This window comes from Canis lupus, chromosome 20 (genome assembly GCF_011100685.1).
Source record: "Canis lupus familiaris isolate Mischka breed German Shepherd chromosome 20, alternate assembly UU_Cfam_GSD_1.0, whole genome shotgun sequence".
Taxonomy (NCBI): Eukaryota; Metazoa; Chordata; class Mammalia; order Carnivora; family Canidae; genus Canis; species Canis lupus.
The window spans coordinates 29,635,965-29,660,178 of NC_049241.1; the positions used below are offsets into that span (position 1 = coordinate 29,635,965).

Sequence of the window (24,214 nt, forward strand, 5' to 3'; positions counted from 1 at the left end):
AAAGCAGTGTAAGAGAGATTTTACAAAATAAGTGGCCTATACTCTTCAACGGGCAAGCTCATGAAACACAAAGAAAGTTTCAGATTTAAGAAGGCTACAGAAACAGGACAACCATATAGATCCTGAACTGGGAAAAAGTTAAAAAAATAAACTTAAAATGTGTTGTTTGCCTATAAAGGTCATTAGTAGGATAATGGACTGAATTTGAATGAGGTCAATAGATTAGATAATAGAACCGTCTCTGTGTTAATTTTCTGCTGTTAATGATTGTCTTATGCTTATATAATATCAAGATGGTTTCTGATGTTACCATAGGACCTGAATTTCTGCCCTGGGTGAAGGAAAAAAGAAGCAAAATACTCCCCAGCCCCCCTAGCAGTGACCCTCTTAGTGGCCTGCTCACAAGCAACCTCTCTGCTCTTGGCACATACCAAGTATCACAGGAATAGAAGCAGGAAGACATACCTGGATGAAGACCTAGCAAGGTGATACTTAGCCCTATAAATGATAAGGAATAAACAGGGGTATAAAAAGGTTGTCTAGTGTGTCTCTTGATGCCCTGTCTTTTCATATCAACACTAGTGAAAGAATCCAAGTAGATCCTGTCCAGGAAAAGAAGATACCTCCTCCATGCCCTCTACCGCCCTCCCCACGCCCCCCCCCCCAAAAAAAAAGAAATGGCAAATCCAGACCACAGAGATGATCCCACAACCTCTCCTCCCATCCCTGTGTTCCTAGGTCGCTGATTCTTACCACCCTCCTGGCCTCATCACCATGGCCAGTTCCTTCCTGGGAAGCTAGCCTCTCTTAAGAGTAGCAACTTTTTAATGCTGTTGGCCCTGCAGACAAGAAGTTAGAAACTGCTGATTCCAATGAATGGAGAGAACAGCAGAGTTTTAGTTTCCTATCCATGAGCTGTGGCAATAGCAGGCGACAAGACCTAAACCCATCCCCGATGCCCCTGCATTGAGAAGGTGCTTGCTGATTGCCGTATCATCTTCACACACCACAGTCCGATCCCAAAACCCTTACATGAAAATGACCTGCTAATTGGGTCCCCAGTGCCTCCATCATAAATAGATATTACAACTGGCAGGGTAATTAGCAAGCTTCTGCTGCCAAGACAACCACCTTTTCTTCCCCCACCAATGAAGTTGTCCTCCCCGACCTTAAGTTTCAAATCTGAGATATTTTCAGACAGAAAGGTCTGCTCAATCAGAGGAATCTACCACCTAATGGAAGCAATTAAAGGAGCAATTAATTCCAAATCCGTATTAGCAAAGCAAAGGAAAAATAAATAATAAATAAATAGGAAGGAAATTCCATAAAAAGCAAGGCAAATTATTTTCCTTTGTCTCAACCACCCAGAAAATGCATGCTGAAAATGCACCCAGAAAATGCAAAAGCCCAGTGAGGGTCTCAATTTTCATGTTCTGTGGTTATGATTTAAGGGTCCTACAGGCAGGGAGCAGTACCTGGCACATAGTAGGTCCCTAACAAATGACACAGGGTTGGGAGAAAAGAAGGTCTCTAAGAGTCTTCTGTCACTTACGGAAGGAGATCTTGGATCATCTTTCCTCTTCCAAGAATTAAGCTTTACACTGAAGAAAAGAGGTTTTAGTATCTTTCACGATATGATTCTAATATTGCTTTTTTTCTTAATGCTTCAACAACCCACCAAAAGGGCACAGGCCAATGACTTAATGGTCAGTCATCAGTTATGACTGGGTGTTGGGGTTACAGATGGGTATATTCTCCTCTGTGTGCTTTTATGAATTCCCCTATTTTCAACAATGAACATCTGTTACACTTCAATAGGAAACATTACAAAAACCAAGGAGATTAAAGTAACATTCCCATTCAGACTCAGAGACCAGTCTTCAAACTCCAAAGGTGCTGGAAATCATTGAGCAGAGGCGGGGGGAGCGGGGGGGGGGTGTTGGTTGCTGGAGAGTAAATTGGAGCTCCATCAGTCTGGGGCAGCGCTGAGGTCCTGCATTTCTAACTACCTCTCCTGTGACAGCTGGACAAACCCAACAGCTCTTTCACTGCCAAGGACCTACCGACAAAACACAAATGCAACTCAGATGCCAACGATCCCAGTTGTAAAACAGAGGATGATGACAAGACCTGTATCAAAGCAGGGTAACATCGGTAATGTCTTACGCTGAAAAATTAATGTCTTACGCTGAAAAATTAATGAGTTTGGGGCCCCAGCCAGAAAGAAGAAAACAAAACAAAACAAAACTGAACTTTACTTGAAAGTACGGTGCTCTGCTGGAAGCGCTGGTCTCCGTAGTTAAAAACAAAATGAAATTGCGTCTTATTGATTTTAATTTAGGTTGGAACATTTGCTGTCCAATAATGCCAGCACAGAAAACTGTTAGCAGGGACAAGATATGATAAGAGAGAGCTCTGGAGGCCATCAGACACTCTGCTGACCTCTGGTCTAAGCAGCAGTTAAAACATGATAGACAGGGTGAGATGTGGGCAAAACACACACCCAGACTCACAGCTCTGCATTAATCTCATCCTCCAGGGCCTCTTACCATTATGGACTCTTTTTATTATTTTTTTTAATTCCGTCTCTAAATGTTGTTCAATTAAGTTTTGCTCGTTTCCTTACAGATCCTTAGGATTCTCATTTACAAATAAAATCAAGAAAAGCAGTTACGGCTAAGTGTTATCAGCATGTCTCCTCAAGAGAAGCTGTCCCTAGCACCAAAATAAAACTCTTCGCATTCCTGGAGATAAAAAGCTCAAAATGAATGAACTCGAAAAACCAAACGGAGGAATGAAACTGTTATATTAAAGAACCATTGCAGGCAGGCAGGGGAGCCCGTTCCTGTCATTCTCAATACACCTGGTGACCAACCGTTTTATGTATTTCCAGCTGATACTGGTGCCCTTTGAAAATGGCCGACATCAACTTTTGGTTAACATAGGCAGAAAAAGAATGTATTGAAAGGATTGGGGACATCTCAAAGAATCCTAATCAACAGCCAAACAATCCAGCTTCTGAAAGGGCAAGGGTCAGAGGAGCTCTGGGGATTGAGACAGCAGGAATGAGGAGAGATGTCAGTATTCATGTGTCACTTGACTTAATCCTCCACTTCCAGGGAGAAAAGGTCAGACCATGACCAGCTTCACCTGGGTTTTGTGCCACCCTCAAAGAGAGATTGATGGAGCCCCCTGATCAGCAAAAGGTCCTAGATGGATCAATACCCCAAGAGTAGCCAGGATGCTAATAGTAAAAAAGCGTAAGGGGGTGGATGGTGGGCAGGCAAAAATCCAGAGTGCTATAATAATAATTACCATAGCTGTCTTGCAGGGGACAGTGCCTTATTTACATTCTCACTAAATTCTAACTTTATGTGATTTTAACCATTATCCCATCTTATGGATGAGTAAACTGGGGAAGAGACACAAATCTAGCCCATGACAAAACAAGAACACACTACAGTCTCAAGTTTACAAGACCACTGTGAGAAAGTCTCCCCATATGCAATTGTACAGTCTCCACGATCAAGTCTAAATGCCTCAACCTGGCATTCAGGGGCCAGTCAATGCATCCAACATTGGCTCCCATGCTTCTCACACCTCTGCAGTATCTATCCACAAGCAGACAGTGACTAACGGCTTTATGCCATGAGGAAGCAGGTAAGGTAAAGGTAGACATGGGTCCACATCCTAGAATGGCTTGACTCTGCTCTTGGAATACATCCATTTACCCACTAGTCAACCCACCTTAATAGGATCATCACTGCTCTGTTCACTGGCTCCCCCTACTTCATGTGCACATATAAAGTATCAGCCAGGCTTTCACAGGCTTATAGGGCACCTCTTCCCAGGAAGGTTATCTTTCTCATCTCTCTTGCTCCTGAACACTTAGAGACTGAATCAGGATTTTACCATTTTATCATATCCTCAGCCCCAAACAGCTAGGCAAACTTTTCTATGGGTCTTTACCTTACTTCCCCAATTTGCACACTTTAGAACACCCCCACCACAAAACAAAGTGCTACACACAAGGAGTTTCCACTATTATTTTATTTGAATCAATTACTTTCCTTGCAATAATGCAAGGAAAAGAGAAGGTGCCCTCCCTTCATAGGTACAAAACATGACATCCCACTGGACCGTTCAGGCATTCATTTCTATAAAGTCCAGAAGTCAACAGCTTCACCCCACAGTGAACCTGGCCAGCCTGCCCTTCCCAGCATCCCAAAAGACACAAGAGTGTATGCTTAAATTCAACAATGATCCCACTCTTGTCAAACACAGGCAAAGGCTCCCTGGGTTCAAATTACACTACCTTCTAGCTGCCTTCACTACCCTGGCTAACCTGTTCAATTTCTCATCAACTCCATAAGCCCCTAAGGAAGCAATATCTATCTCAAGAGTCATGCCAAGAGAGAAATAATGTATTGAAAACAACTTACCACTTTGGCCACTGATGTTGCTATCCTTGTAATTTGTATCATTTATATGCTATATAAATATATCTCTACATATTTATTCACATATTTAGCATTTCTGGCCAAAAGACTTAAGGATATAGCAACTGCCAAGATGAAGCAGCCACTCTAGGTTCTCTCACTTACTCTTTGTCCCTCTACATTCTTGTAGCCCCAGACTTTCAAATCAGTGAGCACAAATTTAATATCACAGGAGACAAAGAGCCCCACAGCTATGTGCAGGCTATACTCATAAATGACTCAAACACAGTTTGGAGACAGAGGGAAAATATTCTTGCAAACCCTTTCTGTTAAAAGCAGGGCTTCAGTTGTAGGGAGAAAAGACAACTGATTTGACCTTGATTCTCACCCTTGAGCTTTTGAGCTTGCCATCTGATTAGCTAGTGTCTGGAACTAATTAACAGGTGTGGCAAGAAAGAAAGAAGAAAACAAACCTTGGCAACTTTCTCCCAGGGAATTGATGGCTTTAGATTTACAACAGCTCCTCCAGGAAAGAACTAACAGAACTCAGTGAGGTGGGTTCATTATTCAAAGAGTGTCTACCAATTCTGCCTTTAGAAGTATCCACCATCAAGAAAGTTAAAAATGCTTCCCCAATAACCTGGTTGCTTTCTTGACTGCGGATGATGCCTAAAATATTGTTAAAAATACCTGAGTGGATTGAGCCCCAGAGCCTTATAAAAGTCAGAGTGAGAACGTGTCCTGGCTATGCTGTGAGACTAAGATAGCAAAAAAGGAAACAGAAATATTTTCCCTCCATCAAAGACATTACTTCTCTGGAGCTACTTGGAAACCTCCGGAAACCTGTACAAATCACACAGTACCTTGCAAACATGCCTTCTGTGGATGAAAGGTATAATTATACCCTGTTATCCAAGGTAATTTACCAAGAGCTCCTGAAAGGTTTCTATAGCCAAAAGAAAATAATAATCTTTAAGTCCTTTGACTTTATTCTTGGCCACGGGAATAAAACACACTTACCCAGTGAGGCTTTTTTCCTTATTTTTATTAACATACATATCATTTATTGGTTTAAAATGCATTCTAGCATTTCATCACCATTAGTTAGAAGTCAGAATACACACAGAGACTCGACCCTCTTCCATGTAAGCCTGACGTTGGCCAAGTGCGAAAGAATTAAGACATCTATGCAAGTTAGCCTGCAGTCCTTGCTCACCTGGCCTTCTGCCTTTTCAGAATGAACCCGGAGTTCACACCAGCGAGTGCAATTTACAAGACGTGCAAAGCCAATTATCTATTAATAGCAGCACCGTGTTGTTAAGAGAAGGATTTCTGGCTCTGGAGTCAGAGACAGGGTAGACCTAAGTAGATCCCTACTTTCAAATATATCAGATGCTGGGCAAGTTTCTTAACTAAGCAAAATTTCTATTTGCACACCTGGGAAATACACAGATTTCAAATAGGGTGTGTGTCTGGCCCCTAGCATAGAGAAGGAGTACTAGCCAAATTTCTGGATACCCTCACCCTCCCCTGCAAGAATGGCTCGGGAGGGAGGTCTTCTTCCTAGAAATCAGGGCTTAAAGCAGAAAACATTACTCAAGATTATAAAACTCCCAGACCTAGTCAAGGGCCAGGAGGGAGGCAGCTGGCAGCAGCCACAGACACAGGTGATCACACGAAACCTGAAAAGGGAGGTGCCCTGATAATCTGGCAACAGAAACACTGGAACCCTATGCAGACAGAAAGGTCTGGAGGGCAACTTTCCTTTACGAACCACTCTGAAATCTGGCTATGCCAAAGAGAACAGGGAAGTCCTCAGAGAACTCCATTTCTCCCCCTTCCCACGTGGGCGTGCACGGTTGCTCACACCACCCCTCCTGTGGGTTCCCACCAGAGACTCAAGGTGAGGCCTGAGGACCCCCTAGTGCTCCTTCGACACCCTAACTTGAAGACTTCAACATCCTTGTTTATCCCTCGTAAAGGAACTTACAACTGAAACCCAGATTCTTATCACCTGCACCAAACAAAGGGCATGTGTCCATTCTGCCAAACATTCCCTGAGAAGGAAGTATTCCCATCCAGAACCTGAAAACAATTAAATAGGGAGGGATGGGTCTTCCTAGCCCAACTAGCCATTTCCTTCCAGCATCGTCACCCCTGCCCAAGTTCTTGACCTGCTGATGTGCACTGACACAGAGGACCCAAGGCTGGAAACCCTTCTAGGTGGACCCGGGCCATCCAACAAAAAATGTGTTCGTCTCTCCCATTTTCCCCATCTTCCACTTCATAATTAAGCAGCAAGTTGGCGAGTCCAGAATATTTACTCTGCTTGGAAGAGATTCCTAGTTTCAAATTCTGTTAGAGAAAGCAACCAAACATCTTCACAGGGTTACGGACAGCTCTAAAATCGCACTGTTGTTAATGCCTGGACCACTGGTCATAACCCGAAGTCCAAGGGCTTGGATCTGGTATGAACTTGGCTTTTAACTAGAAATGAGAACTTGGCCCAAAGTAAAACCAAAAAGACAGGAGAACAAATGCAAGGGCCTAAGGTGCTACATGAAGAGAGGTTCTGCAGCCTCCTCCCACAAGGCAGGAGGGGACGGGCACTGGGATGGATTCGGACTCTTGGTAGCAAGCTTCCACGAGCAACTTACAATGTCTCAAGATCTCTAAGATCCCTTCTGCCTTTCAAATTGCTGAGCCCGAGCTCAGTCAGAATGCTCCCGGTCTTCTACACTGTCCAGGATGTCCAACGTAGCAGAGGCTGGCAGTTCAAAAGCATGCAGCCTGGCCTGCCACCCTCTACAGATCTCATAATACATCACACCAACTGGAACCAGAAGAAGGAGAGATCAAGAACTCTGCCAAATGCCCACTCAGGAGCTAGTAAAAATAACAATAATGGTTATTATTTTCAAGTGCTTCCTTTGTCAGGTCTGTGTCAACTGCCTTACACGGCTTTTCTCATTAAATTCTTCAACAACCTCACTGAGCAGTGATTGTTACCCCATTTCACAGGTGGGCAGAGACGCCCACACAACTAAATGACCTCAACTCTCTATCCTGATACCCAGACTAGTGTCTGCTAGCAACAGCATCTTCCAGGAGGCAAGCCCTTCCACCAATGACAGGAGTCTCCTGGCCCTACGTGTTAAAGAGGTACAGAATTGGAAGAGAGGTGATCGTTGTCACACAGGGGGCCCCAGATGGGGGCGAGATAAGGCAGGAAAGAGCATTCTCAAACAATACTACCAGATAAAATTACAATACAAGCCAGGAATGTGAGCCACATATGTAATTTTAAGTTTTATGGTAGTCACATCACGTGAAACAGTAAAAAGAAACAGGCGATATAAATTTTAATAATATATTCCACTTAACCCAATATATTGAAAATATTATCATTTCAATCGACAATCAATGTAAAATTTTAATGAGCTCTTTCACATACTTCTTCCATATGTCTTTGAAACTCAGTGTGCATTTTACACTTAAAATGTAATGTGTGGCTAGTGGCTACTATATCAAACAGAGGAGACCTGGAGAGGGAAAAATTCATATCCAAGGAACAAATGTGGGATTGCTTGACATCATCCAGGTATTTGGTGTATTACCAAAAAAGTTATCTCACGTCAGCTTCACAGAAGAATTCCTTTCACCTTTTATCTCTGCTCTCCAATTTTGGTAGCAAAAATAACACTGATCAGGGGACCACTCAAATTTTGAGAAACAAGCTACCTAAAGGTAACAATGAATTTATTCAGAGTAAACACAAGACACTTTACCAGATATAAACAACATGGGGAAAAATCCGTTTAGTCAGTCACAGTTTTAAAGACTGCTGTCACCAAGCCCATACTTAACACTTACTTAAATAGCTAAGAATTCAGAAAGGTGTCACTTTGGAATACAAACAGTCCTACAGGAGTCCTAATCTGATGCAAAACCTCTGGGCTTTGAAGAAAGGAAAAATAAGCAACTAATTTTAGGTCCCTAAACCTTCGTCAGTAAAGCTCACCAATTAGAATATGATGTAACCATCATCAAGAGGTTGGATTTTTTTTTTCCCCCTGAATAAATGAAATGAATGTGTCAAATATGAGCCAAAATCAATGTCATGGATCAGGAAACCTTTGCACATGAGGCTTGCTATTGATACCTGCTCTTTCAGGTCAATTTCAAAATAGCTCCATGGCCTAAAAATTGACCTTATGGCAGCAAGAATATAAAGGCCCCTTGGAAATGCTTTTCCTTATGCTATTTTCTTTCTTTTCTTTTTTTAAGATTTTATTTATTTACTCATGAGAGACATAGAGAGAGAGAGAGGCAGAGACATAGGCAGAGGGAGAAGCAGGCTCCCTGCGGGGAGCCTGATGCAGGACTCAATCCCAAGACCCCAAGATCACGCCCTGAGCCAAAGGCAGACACTAAACCACCTGAGCCACCCAGGCATCTCTCCTTATGCTATTTTCTAAGGCCACTAAATGTCTCAGAATAGCAGAGCGAAGGCACAAAAGTCCTCTCCCGGGCCAACTCTTGGCAAAAATTTCAAGACCCAGTTCAGGTGTTAGCAGGAAAGAGGTCTGTGATCACTTAGCAATGTCTGTCAAGGCTAAGGCCATGAGGACCTTCACCTCAAAAGCCAATTTCCAATCCCCGTAGAGAAAAACTGCAGAATAACACAGGGGCAAGAAGGAGATAAATACACATGAACACATACATCCTATTGACTTTCACAGAGTCACCCAAGGTGCACAAGAACGGGCCCCCCAGTAACAGATATATGCACCTCCTCCTCACACAGATCATTTCAGTAATGAGATACCCAGGGTAACTGCAAACCTGCTCTGTCAAGCCGGAGGCATACAGGGCAAATTGAAACCTAATAGCCATCTTTGGTAAATCTCTGTCAATAGAAAATGTTCCTGATGGCCACACTCTCATTTATTTTATAGATGAGGAAACTAATTTAAGTCACTGGACCAAGTAAGTAAAACACAAAGCTAGGATTTGCTAAGCTGGGCCAGTTACATAAGTTGATGGACAGACCTGCGCAATTTGAAAACCACGCACTCGCCAGTGGCCTGTTTCACCAGAATCCACCTGTCTCATTTCCTCAAAATTGTTATAGGTCCCCAGGCGCATTAAGAATTATTACCAGGGGCAGCCCGGGTGGCTCAGCGGTTTAGCGCCGCCTTCAGCCCAGAGCGTGATCCTGGAGACCAAGGATCGAGTCCCATGTCGGGGGAGCCTGCTTCTCCCTCTGCCTGTGTCTCTGCCTCTTTCTCTCTCTGTGTCTCTCATGAATAAATAAAATCTTAAAAAAAAAAAAAAAAAAAAGAATTATTTCCAGGAATCCCTGGGTGGCTCAGCGGTTTAGCACCTGCCTTTGGCCAAGGTGTGATCCTGGAACCCCAGGATGGAGTCCCAAGTCAGGCTCCCTGCATGGAGCCTGCTTCTTGCTCTGCCAGTGTCTCTGCCTCTCTCTGTGTCTCTCATGAATAAATAAATAAAATAAAATAATTATTTCCGTAGACTCCTTCGTTTCTCTGGTCACAGTGCTTACAATCCCCCTCCGCCCCACATTCTCCAGAAATCAATTTTTTTTTCCACTTGGCATCTGAGTACAGGCGGAAACCTCAAGAACCAGCAGTCCCCTTTACCTCAGTTACTGAGAAGCCTTCTCTTTTTAAAAACACATCCTAAAAAGTCTTCAGAAAGAACTCTAATGCCAGAGTTCATCCACCCTCTATCACATGAAATAATTTCAGCAGCTTCTGTACAAGCTGATCAGTTGAGAATGTGAGGGGCTGATGCCTCAAACTGTCAAGTGATTGTCCTCACCCTCCACATGGCCTTTGCACACATGGAAGAGAAAACAAACGGATGGAAGAAGAATAAAATAGGGTGGGCATCGACTAGCAATATGTTCTATAAAACTTAGCTTCTGTCTAAGCACATTTGGAATCACCATGCTGTACCAACGAATATCTATCTCATCAAGGTCACTCGACACGGTGGTCAACATTGGTTGTCACACAAGCAAAAAGCATCAGTTCAGGCAAGGCCTTTTCCTGGACCAGCCTGGCCAAAGCCATTACGAGGCAATAGATCAACATTTATCTTCAGGCTCTTTGGTCAGCTCCAGCAAGCTCTGCTGCCCTCTAGATACATCATGTCACTACCACAGCAGCAATGAGGATGCCTATTTCCTTCTGAATCAACCCTAAATCCAAGGGTACTAATGATGTAAATGAACAGCAGTTCACAGAATATAGCCTATTATTCCACAGAGAGGAAAAAAGGAAAAGTTTGTGATCATCAAAACATAACCCTGCTACCCCTTAAGACATTTGACTCAATTAGAATAGATTTTGTTTCTAGAAAGGTATCTTGGTGACCAGTAACAGAAAGTACAAATTTAGCTTCTCTCTCTTTAAAAGATGGACTTCAAACACCTTGACAACATATACACTCTGAATTCTCTTTTTTTTTTTTTTTCACTCTGAATTCTCTTAAGGAAGATGTTAACCTTGGAGTTCATAACTCCAATGAGAATACAATATACAAATGTGAGACTTCTGGAAACGACATAGAATGGTATCAATGACTTGTAAAATGTGCTTTTTTTAAATGTTTTAGGGAGCATGTATTTTATCAGTCCTCAAATAGGACTACCACCACCTAGATATTGAAGACAGCAGACGAAAGAAGGAATGACATCTTGGCCTCAAAGAGTAAACAATCTACTCTGGCTCTAAATCATACATGAGGAATGCATGTGAATATACCGTATATTATATTATAATTGCTGCTTGAAGAACGTGTGCTGGAATGAAGGTGAAGGAATCACTCCGCAAATCCTCCATTCGTCTATGCCAAAAGCTGTCCACTCTACTTAATTCAAAGTTCAAGTTCTCTCATAGGTTATTGTTGGAAAAATTAAGATAGGATATTTCTATCATACATTAATCCACGCATGGGTATCATAGGAAAATTAATGGCTAAGGGATGTTATGTGAAAAAGATTAAAATATCTGGCAAGGGACCCACTAAAATGACATCTGCAGTATTAATGTACTCAGATCCTTCTATATTGGTCACTATCCTCTTTTACCAGCCTCACCCTCCGCCACCATCATCCCCTTCCTGGATTGTTTGGTAACAAGAAAGTGATTGAGAGAGCTAGTTCTTAAATCAAGCAACATTTTTTAAAACAACTTTTTTTTTTTAATTGAACAAGTCAACAGCAATTTAGATCAGCAATAGAAGGCACCACGTTCCTGTGAAATATCCAAGCAGCAGGCCATTTACAGAGCAAACAAGGAGACAACCAGCTCCAGCTTTCATGGGCCAGACTGATAGGAATGAAGTCACTGTGTCAGCTAGTGATGGTCGTCCTTGCAGTAGCACATACGCATACACATATACACACAACCAGTCCAGATAATACCTCAAACAAGCAGTAGCAAAAAAAAAAAAAAAAAAAAAAAAAAAGTCTTTCCCTCAGGCAGAAACTTAGAAACCTACACACAGATGGCAAACAGCTCCAGGGACCAGAGGAGTACTGTAAATAACCTCTGCGGGCCAGGTGAGTGCCCCATCTCAGGGGGCAGCCACTATTGAATGCAGCCTTACTGCTGTTGCCAAGCAAGGGCACAGACCTAGGTTGCAATACCTTCCCATTTTTCAGGAGTTAACCCAGACTTCTATGGGGAGCCACCAGGAGGATAGGAGTTTTGTCACCACCGGCCCCCGCCACTCCCCCCTCCACCACTCAGTACCTAGTACAGTGCCTGGCACACTGTAACTTCTCAGGATATACTTGTTCATAGCATGAATGCAAAATGCCCCAATTTGTCATTTCATTTTTTTCTTTTCAACACAGTATGGCCAAAATAGTATGACCAGATGCTCCCTGCGAAATTCCAGATAACCCAAATGACTGTCCTATCTTCTTGTCTCTTTTCCACAGTAAGAGCCAGAACTAGCTTTGCATTCTCTTTTTAGACAAAGAATCCCGTCCTCTACTCCAATCACAAATCACGTTAGCTTTAAAGGCTATACATAACTTCACTGATATGAACAAGCCTCCATTTTTTATCTGGACTCCTGGAGAAATAAGGTTTAATGTTTAAAAACAAAAAAAAAATTGCTCACAGGCATTCCATTAACCAAGATCCACTCACCACCTTGTTTGCTACTCCCTCGGGATAGTCTGTCTCAAGGTTAGCAACATAATCAAAGAGTTCATGGACAGAGCCTTAGGAAGCAAGCTCTCAGAGGAAAGTTAACAAGAAGTACACCTCAGAAATCACAATAATATGCAGTGAGCATTTGACTTGCATACTGCAGCAAGGCCACAACTTCCCAAAGTGCCCAGCCTGGTATCAATGATCCCTAAAATTCCAGACCAATCTCAGAAGCCATTTAGTTAAGGGGCGGGGGGGGGGACGAAAAAACAAAGAAATGGAGGGTCTTGGCTATATTCCATAGCTGCCTTGGCTGGCTTCCATGGCTAGTTCTAAACTGCAGAGGAGGGAAGCCTGGGTGGCTCAGTGGTTGAGCGTCTGCTTTTGGCTCAGGGTGTGATCCCAGGGTCCTAGGATCGAGTCCTACATCAGGCTCCCCACAGGGAGTCTGCTTCTCCTTCTGCTGGAGTCCCTGACTCTGTCTCTCATGAATAAATAAATAAAATATTTTTTAAAAAAATTTTTTTAAATAAGTAAACTGCAGAGGAAAAATCCAGAACCTAAACCATCTCTCGCCACCAGGTTCAACTCCCTCGGACATTTTCCTGCAGTCAAAAAAGGGCACAACCACGAAAGCTGAGCTCCAGAACCTGTGGCCCACACTTAAATGATATATGGGAGAATAATAAGACCACAGTAAAAAAAAAAGTAAAAAAAAAAAGACCACAGTATTATAACTATATTTGATGCCCCAAACAAAACTTCTCAAATTCCAGACTACATTAGATCATTCTGAAGAGGAGTCAAAAAAAACCTACCACCAACAAACTCACTCTGTCCATAGCTATTATCACCTTACTGAGAAGCTAAGGTAATTTGCTGAAAGGTCATCCCTTCAATGCAACCAAATGAAGTCCTATACTAATTGCATTATTTCCTTATTTATTTGTGGCAAATGCAGGAAGATACCTTTACTTCAACCAGTGTTTATGGTCCTCGCTTATATGGGAAAAGTAGTAGGGCAAAATACACAAGGCTGGGTCTGTCTCTTAACTGGCCTTCCTATGTAATTAGAAAAAACGGTTTCCAAACAAATAGCAACAAATTCACAACTGTCCTGAGAGATGACCGGAGAGACACATTCTAGCTATCCTCACTTACTAGAGTGACACTTTGGACAAGCGACAACTCCCTTTAGCTTTAGTTACTTCATCCTAAAGTAGAGATATTCACGGTTTCTACTTTCAGGTAGATCAAAGGTACATAAAAAGTTTAGGCACAACGCCTAGATAATGGCAAGCACTTGGTGAGTCTGAGTTAGTAGAACTATTGTTCCCATTTTATGGATTAAAAAACTGAGACCCATTTGCACAAGGTAACACTACTGTAATAAAACAATTTCAACCTGGGGCTCGGGGGTCCTAGAGTGGTTCCTAAAGAAGAGCTACGTGTGTATCTGGGCCTCCCAGACCCCCAATACAGCTCCACTCCACTTCCATAAGATGTTGGGTAATTCACCCAAGGCAGCCCAGATACCTGGTGCCACAGCCATGAGCACAGCTAGCTCTTAGCTTCCACACTTGCTGAACAGAAACATTTCAGGAAAAGTGATTTAAAAAACAAAAAAAAAGAGAAACCATTTATAAATAACAATCACTTTGTAAATAAATCCTTTTGACAATGCGTGACTAACTTCACTCTTGCGAAAAGTCAATGACATTTCCTCACTAATCTGGCCTATGCTTTCATATTTGGTAAATTGTTTATGGCTGTGTTTTCTATCCAAACTATTCCAAATTGATGCATTTATCTGATTTAAGTGTACTATGGAGTTTACAAGGCTGCAGTGGTGTGAGAATTCGAATACCTCTTGGATTCATACAACCAGTGTGAATTCCTCAAAAGTATACCCACTGCACTATCAATCGACAAACCTGTTTCACTCTCCTTGTTAGAAAAGTACTATCACAGACCCAAAAATAAGACCAGTTGTCCTATTTTCTTACATGGAAGTGTTACATATTCCATGAACTATGCTTTCATTTCTTCTTTTTTAGTTGCTAGATTTTAGCAGCCAACTGTGTCACTTTGCCACAGCCCCAAAATAGCTAAGTCGAGTGGTTGAAAATCGCATTTTGTTGTTTGGCCAGAAAACCATCATGCTGATTTCAGTTTGCAAAAAAAAAAAATTGATTCGAGGGCAGAAGCTACGCACGGTGTGGTGTGTGGCTCTCTCCTGCATGCTCTGCAGGTCTGAATCCGTGAAGATGTGGAGACAGGGACGCAACTGTGTCCAAGTGCCATACAAGCACAAAGTAAGAGCAAAACCCAAATAGTACAGTTTGCTTCCCATTAGCAACATAAAATCAAAACCCAGAAATGACAGTAACAGGCAAACCCATCCTCCTTGGTTACAACAGTCCAGAAGGCCTTAGAAGAATGGACATCCCAGAGTGCAGGGCCAAGCAGGTTTCTACAAAGGATAACACCACACGAGGCTCTTGGAGATTCATGTGGCACCTTTTTTTTAGGATTTTATTTATTTATTTATTTGAGAGCAAGCGAGCAAGTGAGAGAGAGAGACAGAGAATATGCACCAGGACGGGGGAAGGAGAAAGAAGCAGAATCCCTGCTAAGCAGAGATCCCAATGCAGGGCTCAGATCCCTCACCCTGGGATCATGACCTGAGCTGAAGGCAGACACTTAACCCACTGAGCCTCCCAGGTACCCACATGGCACTTTTAAGCCTGTGGAAAACAGTTTTCCCATTTAAAGTTGGGAACGTGGAGACCCTCCTTTGTAATGTGAGCAAGGAGGTCTCTCAGACCACGTTGAGGCTTTCTCCTCTCTTTAAACCTCAAAAACTAGCCATTTCACGAATTTTACATGGATGCCCTCACGCCAGTCCTTATAATTCCTCACCTGCAACAGCAAAGCCAAGTACAAAACCCTCTGTGCAAGTTTATGTAAATACCTTTAAAATGGTTTTGCTTTTACATACAGTTGTCCTTTTCAGGACCAGTCTCCTCTTCCCATATACTCCTACCCAAATCTCTTTAATACACATCAAATAAAAATGGCTAATGTACTGGGCACTTACTGTTTACCATGCAAAGTTCTCAGTCCTTTAGCACGCATTCTTGCTCAAGCTGCACAAAGACCTTAGGAGTCGGTACTGTCGCTATGCCACTCCACAGAGAAAGAGAAAAAAAAGGCACAGAGAGGTTAAATAACTTGCCTAAGGCAGTACAGCTAGTCATGGGAGAGGCAAGGGGCTGCAGAGACCATACTCTTATATACTTCAATATATTCAGTACAGGGACGCCTGGGTGGCTCAGCGGTTGAGCGCCCTCCTTCGGCTCAGGGAGTGATCCCGGGATCCGGGATCAAGTCCCACATCGGGCTCCTTGCAGGGAGCCTGCTTCTCCCTCTGCCTGAGTCCCTGCCTCTCTCTGTGTCTCTCCTGAATAAATAAATAAAACATTTATAAATATATACATACATACACATACATATATATATATATTCAGTACAATTCTCCATAGCTACCTGGCTTAAGAACAAACAAAAAAAATTATTAACAAGTTCTAGGCTTCTACAAGACTTCTCCTTGCCATATGCCAACACACCAGCACAGTGAGCCTCAGGAGAACCAAAGTTCTCTTTGAATATGAAAAGCACCACCCACTCCCAGTCCAGCAGTAACACCTCCCAATTCATTTAGAGGGGCTTCGAAAAGAGAAACCACACATATCTCCAACCTGATCAGCTGTCATTCCTCCACGTAGCCCTAAAAGCACTTTTTACAATGTTTTTAAAAATAAGCATATCGAGCACTATACTCCTAAAACCTCTGAACCTGCATATGCCTGGCAAACCAACTCACATGGATTATATATTTTTTTCTGTCAGAACACCAAAGATTTTGCTACAAATGATACCCAGTGAAAGGGCCCCTCCAATCACAGGTGTCCCTAAAGGAACAGACAATGGCACATGGAGCCCTCTAGCTACTTCAAGCAATCTTGCACAGCCATCTCTTATAAACCTCCTCATCCTTTTCAGAATAGGAGCAAACCACAAATTCATCTCATATATTTCAATCATCAGACTTTCCCGAAAATGAAATTTACCTACTTTACTTTCAGATTTATTTTTTTAAAGAGATTTTAATAATTCCTCGGTCTTGGAACACGGAGACCAAGAATCGCAGGGAAAAGTAAACAAGGTTTTTTATTTTATTTTATTTTTTTTAAACAAGGTTTTTTAAAACACATGTCATTTTTGGTTTTGGTTTGTTTTTTATTTTTTATTTATTTTTTTTTTTTATATTTTATTTATTTATGACAGATACAGAGAGAGAGAGAGGCAGAGACACAGGCAGAGGGAGAAGCAGGCTCCATGCACCGGGAGCCCGATGTGGGATTCGATCCCGGGTCTCCAGGATCACGCCCTGGGCCAAAGGCAGGCGCCAAACCGCTGCGCCACCCAGGGATCCCTTGGTTTGTTTTTTAAAGATTTTATTTATTTGACAGAGAAAGAGTTCAAACAGGGGGAGTGGCAGACAGAGGGAGAGGGAGAGGCAGGCTCCTGGCTGAGGAAGGAACCCAACGTGGGGCTCGATCCCACGACTCTGGGATCATGACGTGAGCCGAAGGCTGACGCTTAAACCAGGGACCTCAACACATGTCATTTTTGAAGTGATTTTTTTTTGGTTACGATTCCTAGTAAACACAACTCCACCCCCTTGCCCTCCCCCCCCCAAAAAAAAATCAAAACAAAGTAACAGATAACCCTTTACCTTACAAATGTGCCTCGGATCTTTTCAGTGCATAGAACATTACTACAGTCCTGGGTTTACTTCTTTACAAGGAAAACAGTCTATCCTCCCATTTCTCAGGCAGAGAACCCCAAGTACCTGGTCCCCAATATCTGCAAATATTGAGGACCTTATGTGTATCAAAGCAACCTCATTCTGGGACAAATACCACAAGCAACTCCCACTGCCACAAGGCTCTTCTCAAGGCAACATTTCCTTCTTTCCCAAAGCCTCTGCTCAGTACTCACAAGCTTTGCCTACATCAAGCTCTAGTGGGAGCTGGGCACACTTCCTTGGCCTCCTTTATATTATTAGACACACAGGCCTTTTATTTTCCACACATTCAAAAACATAGTTTTAGTGCTTACCACTCATCACCTGATAGTGGTCAACCTGTACCAAAGCACATCAAGGGCTTAATGGGGAGGGAAGGGGGTAGAGAGAATCAAGAATTGTTGAGAAAACTTCAGATAACTTTGGAAGTTGTGCTTTATGCTTCCATGGGGCACATGGAAGATGTGCCCCAGGATGAAAACGTTAATCATATTTTTTTTTAATCTTGCAATTCAGAATGCACATCCATCTTACAATCTTTACCTTAGAAATACCATCGCATGGTTCTACATACTAGACAAAATGCTGAAATTCAGATTTAAAAAAGAAAAAAAAAACACCTTTCACAGCATAAAAGTAAAGAGGTAAAGCAACAAAGCACTAGCTACATTTAATTTGCTGTCTTCACCTAGGTAAGGTTAATATAAGTGTTCCGGATTGCCCGTCTGGTCAAGAAGTCTCCAGAAAAACAACGGAGGGGTAAGATGGTAGAAAGAGAGTCCGTAGTAACAACTGCTATTTTGTGGCACTTTTGATGATCTTACATGAAGGGTAAGGAAGTCCATTTCAACCGGTGCACCAACATTTAACTGATTATGTTAAGTTGGGAATTTTTCAGAATACAAAGATGTATGTATGCAAAAGGGGTCTGGTTTGGTTTTGTTGTCCTTGCACTGCTTCATGTAAACAATATAATCTTCTACTCCATGCAATTAAGTCTATAATTAAGGGGAGATGCTTCACTACTGAATAGTTCTTTTTCTCATTTCAGCCAACCTTTCCTTAACCTTTCTGTCTCCAGCAACAGCAACTTCCCATTTCTAAAAAGTCCTGATAAGACTGCTTGTATTAATGTTCTAACTTCATCAACTCTGGAAGAAGAAACAGCTTTAGACGGAAACATCAAAGACTGTATTCCACAATTGTGGCAGAAGGACCAAGTTTCAAGACTGGACAAATCTTCGTGTTCAAACAGGACATCTCAAGTGGGGGTTGGGGGGTGGGGGGAGGAAGGAGACCTGCATGATTTCTCACTCTATCCCGAAAGAGTAAAATTGCTGACTTTTGAATTTATTTTTGCATTTTTCTGAGAAGGCCATACAGGATGTCCATCAGGAATAAGCGTGTACATGCAAATGCACCAAGAGACAGCGGAGAAGGAGATTCACTGGACATCAATCACGGATACTCTGATTCTGACACATCCAAAGTACACAGCAGAGCTTATCCATCTGAAGTGTTTCCAACGTCAGCCTCCTAGATGTAATGTAATTATGGTACAAACATATCAGAATCAAAGAGAACGGTTTCACTCTGAGGGCGGAAAGAGAGAAGAAATCAATAAAAAAAAATTTTTTTTTACGTTTCTGCTGAATAGCTTACAAATGTAAAATACATAAAATGTTAACCCTCTCAAGTACCGCATTTTATATCCTGTTGCAGGCATTTAAACTCCCAACGATTAGATAGGTATGCCAAAGGCTGAAATGAATTAAGTATAAGATTTGCTTTAAAATACTGAGGTGTTAGGGAAGGTGGCAGGTTACAGAAAAGACCAAGTTCAAAATTACTATAACTGGGTAGAGGGATCCATAGGGTCCATCTTATTTTCCTGTTTTCATGGATCCATAGAGTCCATCTTATTTTCCTGTTTTCATGGATCCATAGGGTCCCTCTTATTTTCCTGGTTTCACAAATCTTCCCATAACAGAGTATTTTTCATAAGATGTAGGAAAAGAATGTACTAGCCACTAAAACATGTTTGATAACACTTCTGCTCCGAGAAGTGGAAACTCCACTTGAAACGCTACCGAGATGCGAGTTCCCACACTTGCCATATACCATACTGTTGTCAGGAGACTAAAAGCCACTGTTTCCCACCAGCTGGGGAAAAGATGCGCGGCAGGGCTACCTCCCAAACCCTCCCCAATTACAGCTCCCCTGTCCTCCTGAACAAGAGCTGCGAACAAATGCAACTGGAAAGTTGGTCGTTCTGAAAGGAAACAAAATAACAAGGGATTTGGGGTTCAGACCTCGCAAAAGAGGACCCTGATCCAACACAGAAGCATCTTTATCCGTCGTGCCAAGCAGATAAACGCTTGCGAGGTGATGCAAGGCGAGAAGGGAGGAGAGGGGGTCCCAAAGAGAACGCGGGCCCCCCCCCCCCCGGGTTCCGAGCGGCCCAGGAGCAGCAAGGCCCAGCGGAGCCCAGCTGGCTCCCTGCGCCCGGGGCGCACCCGCAGCCCCAGAGCCTCGCGCCCCGGGCGCGCGCGCCCCCTCGCCGCACCCACAAGGCCGAGCCGGACCCGAGGAGGCGGTGGCAGCCCCACCAGTGGCTCGGGGGCGCCCCCTGAGGTCCAGAGGCGTCGCGGCACCCTCGAAAAACGGAAAGCCGGCGTCTCCCACGGCTCTGACATTTTAACTTTGCCCGGTTCCAGGGGCTGCTGGCGGCACCCTCTCCAGAGGCACTTGTCCAAACCCCTGCCCCTTCTTCCCTCTCCCTTAGGCTCTGAGGGGCGAGGAAGCGTGCTATTTCACCTCGCGGCGTGGGCACGGAAAGGAGACGTGGAAGATGAAAACTGTCCAAGCCCCACGAAGGCGGCATCGCTGGAGGTCCCATTTTGGATTTCAAGCTTCCTCAGACACCAGGAAAAAGAAAACCACGGCCAACCCACTGGCTGCCGTCCCCCGAGCTAAGGAGAAGGCCAGAAGTGGAATTAAAATTCCTTATTTCGCAAGGCTGCCGCCCACTGCCCCCTTTAAAGCGCGACCCTTACAAAGCTCGACCCCACCGTGCACCTGAGCCCCCTCGGGCTGGCAAGTCCAAGGCACAGAAAGTCTAGAAGGAGCAGATGGGGGCGGGGGGGACCACAAATACTGAGCAAGTCTTTTAAGGGAGAGAAGGCTTTTTTTTTTTTCTTTTTTTTTAAGGGGAAATGTCCACACCATCCCCAGCCCCGTGGAGGCAGGACCCTGGTAGGCCAACCGCAGGCCTCAGGGTTAGTGTGGACGCACGTCCTCGCGAGCCATCCGAGCTGGGTTTCTGGCAGTGGCAGGAGCTCCCTGCGGGTCCCGAGGGGATGGAGGATGTGCAGAGGGGCAAGGGGGGCTTTGCCTCTCTGCTCCTCGAAGCCACCCGTGTGCCTGCACAAGGGACACTCGCTGCCGCTCCCCGAGCGGGTCCCCGAGGGCAGCGAGAGCGCCCGCGCCCTGTTGCAGGGCGCACGATGGAGCTGGAGGACCCGCTGCACCAAAACCCTGCGCTCAGGCCGCTCGGGGACAGGCGGCCGTGAGCAGGGAGGGCAGAAACATCAGGGCACGTTCCTGTCTTCCTTCGCTCAGATAACCCCCTACCTACCTCTGGGTAGCCAAGAGCTACTGGATGAGAGGGCAGAAAAAAAGGAGGGGTTCCCTATCCTCAGAACAGCGAGATCAAAAAGCGAATCGCCCCCTCCTTCCCACCCGTTCCCCGACTAGGGCAGAGGACGTGGCCTCCACCCCCGGGGAGGGGGCCGGACAGACTCCGAGGAGCACCGGGGTGTAGGTGTAGCCGGTGGGGGGTGGGGGGCTGCACTGGGGAGAACAGGGGTGGGGGTGTCTGCACGAGGGGCGAGGGAGGCGGCTGGCCTCTGCCCTGCGGGAGGCTCGGCCAGCGGAGGGCTGGAAGTGGAGGGTCGCCGAGCCGCACACCGCTGCGTGTGCTCATTTATCACCGTCACCCGTGGCCAATACTGTTCCCGTCTTAAGCCGGCCAGAAAGAAGCGAGTCTAGTCTAGCTCGGCCAGCCGGGAACAGCCTGCAAAAGGGCAAAGATGAAGGTAGGCAGGGCGCGCGAGACAGGAAGAAAATCCGCCCCGGCGCGAACAGCCACCCAGCCGCCGACCACCCCCGCCCCCCTGCGCCCCCACTGGAGCAGCCCCGCCGAGCAGAGTTGCAGGGTGCAGGGTGCAGGGGCCGCCGCGGGCCGGGGCCGGGGGAGAGCCACGATCTCCCTAAACCGCCCGCTCCCAGCCCCGGGCCCCCGCGCCCGGGAGGGCTGCCTCACTCCAGCACCAGAGCGCAGCCCCGCGGCGCCCCAGCCCCGAGCGGGGGTCGCCCCTCGCCCCGGGCACGAGAATGCAGGCTGCTGCCAACATCCCCGATCCTCCACCGTCAGCCTCCAGCTTCCGTCCTCCTAACCCCAGCCTCTCCAAAAAGGGTCAGGAGGCAGCAAAGCAAAGTCCCCCTCCTCCGGAGCTCCTTCGATCCTCTCGGGGGCGAGGGGCGCACCTTGGGCCCCCCCCCAAACCACAGAGGCATCCTCTCCCTGGCCCTAGGCTCCTCGACCGCCCCCAGAGCTCTCGCTCTCCCGAACGCTGGCGGATCAGCAAAGCGATCTTTTTTATTATTATTATTATCTTCCCCACTCGGGCTCTCCAAGACATCCCCCCCCCTCCCCACCCCCGCCACGAACCCAAGCAAGAGCAGACCCCTACGGCCCCGGTCCCCCTTCCCGGGCAGCTCCTGCTTCCACCCTCACCAACCACCAGCCTCCCTAAACGCCGCCAGAACCAGCGGAGCGGATGCCTCTCTCCTCTCTGCGTGCCCGGCCCCCCTGCACCCTCGCTGGGGTCCCCGGGACGGGCGCCCGAGCTCCGGTGCCGCGGCGACAACTCCGCATCCCCCGCGCGCGCCGGCCAGGGCCGGGTCCGCTCCGCGGCCGGCACTCACCGGGGAAGCACACGACATAATGGAGCACGGAACTGGTGATTTTCAGGAACAAAATCCACCAACACGGTTCCAGTAACCTCCGCATGTCCGAAAACGCACATCGAAAAGAGGAAGGCAGGGGGAGGGGGGGTAAACTTGTTGAATAAGTTCTCGCCTCCGAGTGAGCCTCCGCGAAGCCCCGGCTCTTCCCCGGCTCGCCCGCTCCACGGGGCCCCCCTGCGCTCGGTGGCCCGAGTCCCCCCCGGAATCCGGGAAGCCGCCGAGCGCCCCCCGGGGAAAAAAAAAAAAAAAATCTCAAAAAGTGACCGGGAACGCGGAGCCACGCTGGGGACGATCCTCGGCGGAGAAGGGCTGCTTCCCGTTCAGAAACAAGAGCGAGCCGGGCGAGCAGGGCGAGCGGTCGGCGGCCGGCGACGATGCCCGGGGCCCGGGGCGCGCAGGACCGCAGGCGGCAGCGGCGAGCAGCCGGAGATCCCCAACTTGAGTCGGCGGCGCGGCGCAGCCCGGGAGCCGGCGGGCGGCGGCGGGGCTGAGCGCGGCGCGGCGCGGCGTCTCCCGGCTTCAGGCAGGCAGCTCCTTCCAGGGCCCGGGGAAGGAAGGAGGCATGTTTGCGCGCGGGGAAGGGGAGGGGAGAGGCGGGGGGAGCGAGGAGCCCCCCGAAATAGAAACGGCCGGAGGAAACGGAGGAAAACACAAAGGATCTCAGAGGGGCGCAGGGGCGAGGGCGCCTTCAGTCCATGCTCCTGAAAGTTGTGGCTCCAGCGCAGGCTGGGGAGGAACGAGGAGCGCGGGGCTGGAAACTGGCCATGCCTCCATACAGGAAGTAACATGTGAGCATGGATCCTGGCAGAGACTTTAAAGCCGGCGAGCGAGCGAGCAGGGGGCGCGCGGCGGCGGGCGCGGGGGCGCGCGGGCCGGGGAGGGGGGAGCGCGCGGCGGCGGGCGCGGGGGCGGGGGGCGCGGGGGCGCGCGGGCCGGGGCCGCGGGCGGCGGGCGCGCGCTCACCGCGCTCTTAAAGCAGCCGCTCTCGGCTCGCGCGTTGGAGGGGGTCCCGCCGCCGGGTTCTCCCCGCGCGCGCGCGCGCGCTTTCGCGCCCCCCCCCCCCGCCCTCCACCCGGGTGCGGGGCTGCGGGCTCGGCTCAGCCAGTTTGGCGGGGGGGAGCTGGGGACGGCTCTGGCCGGGTCTCCGAGACACGGAGGAGGGCGGCTGCCTGGTTGAGCTGGCGAGTCTTTGCCAGATTCCAGTTCTGCGAGCTCTTAAAGACGCCGAGCGTTGCGCGGGCTTGGCGAGAGGGCGCCTCTCCGTGCGCGTTGCTCGCAGATCCCGGGCCTTTGGAGAGAGGGGCTGCATTGGGGTCGGAGGAGAGGACGGGGGTCGGGCGGCTGCCTTCCTCCTTAGGGCAGGGCGGAGAGCTTCCCAGCTCGGCTCCAGCAGCGCCGCCGCGGGGCGCGCCCTGCCCAGTCCCCGCTCGCGCCCCCAGCCCGGCACAGCCCCCCGCCTGGAAACAAAGCCGAGAGAGGCCTGTGCACTCGGGCTGCGTCGGGATTTTTTTTTTTCTTTCTTTCTTTCTTTTTTTTTTTCCCTCCTTTCAGGCTTCCATTGGCCGAGTCCGCGGCTGGGGGTGGGGGGAGGGGAAGATATCGATCCCAGGCTTGCAAAACGCAGCCCTTGCGGTCGCACACCCTCTCCCCCCTCTCGCCCCGACGCCTCGGCGGCG

The 24,214-nt window shown here is 47.0% G+C and overlaps 1 protein-coding gene across 4 annotated transcripts in view; it reads right to left on the minus strand.

Moving 5' to 3' along the window:
- Nucleotides 1-23,333, minus strand: part of PTPRG (protein tyrosine phosphatase receptor type G) — a 703,723-nt gene extending 680,390 nt beyond the window's left edge. For 3 of the 4 annotated variants that reach the window (XM_038565976.1, XM_038565973.1, XM_038565975.1), the window contains exon 1: nucleotides 22,497-23,223. In XM_038565976.1, coding sequence (XP_038421904.1) covers nucleotides 22,497-22,581 — 85 coding nt within the window. In that variant the 5' untranslated portion in view covers nucleotides 22,582-23,223. Of the gene's footprint in view, nucleotides 1-22,496 lie in introns of all 4 variants that reach the window. The other variant, XM_038565974.1, reaches the window with a different exon arrangement.
- Between the last annotated feature and the right edge of the window lie 881 nt (nucleotides 23,334-24,214).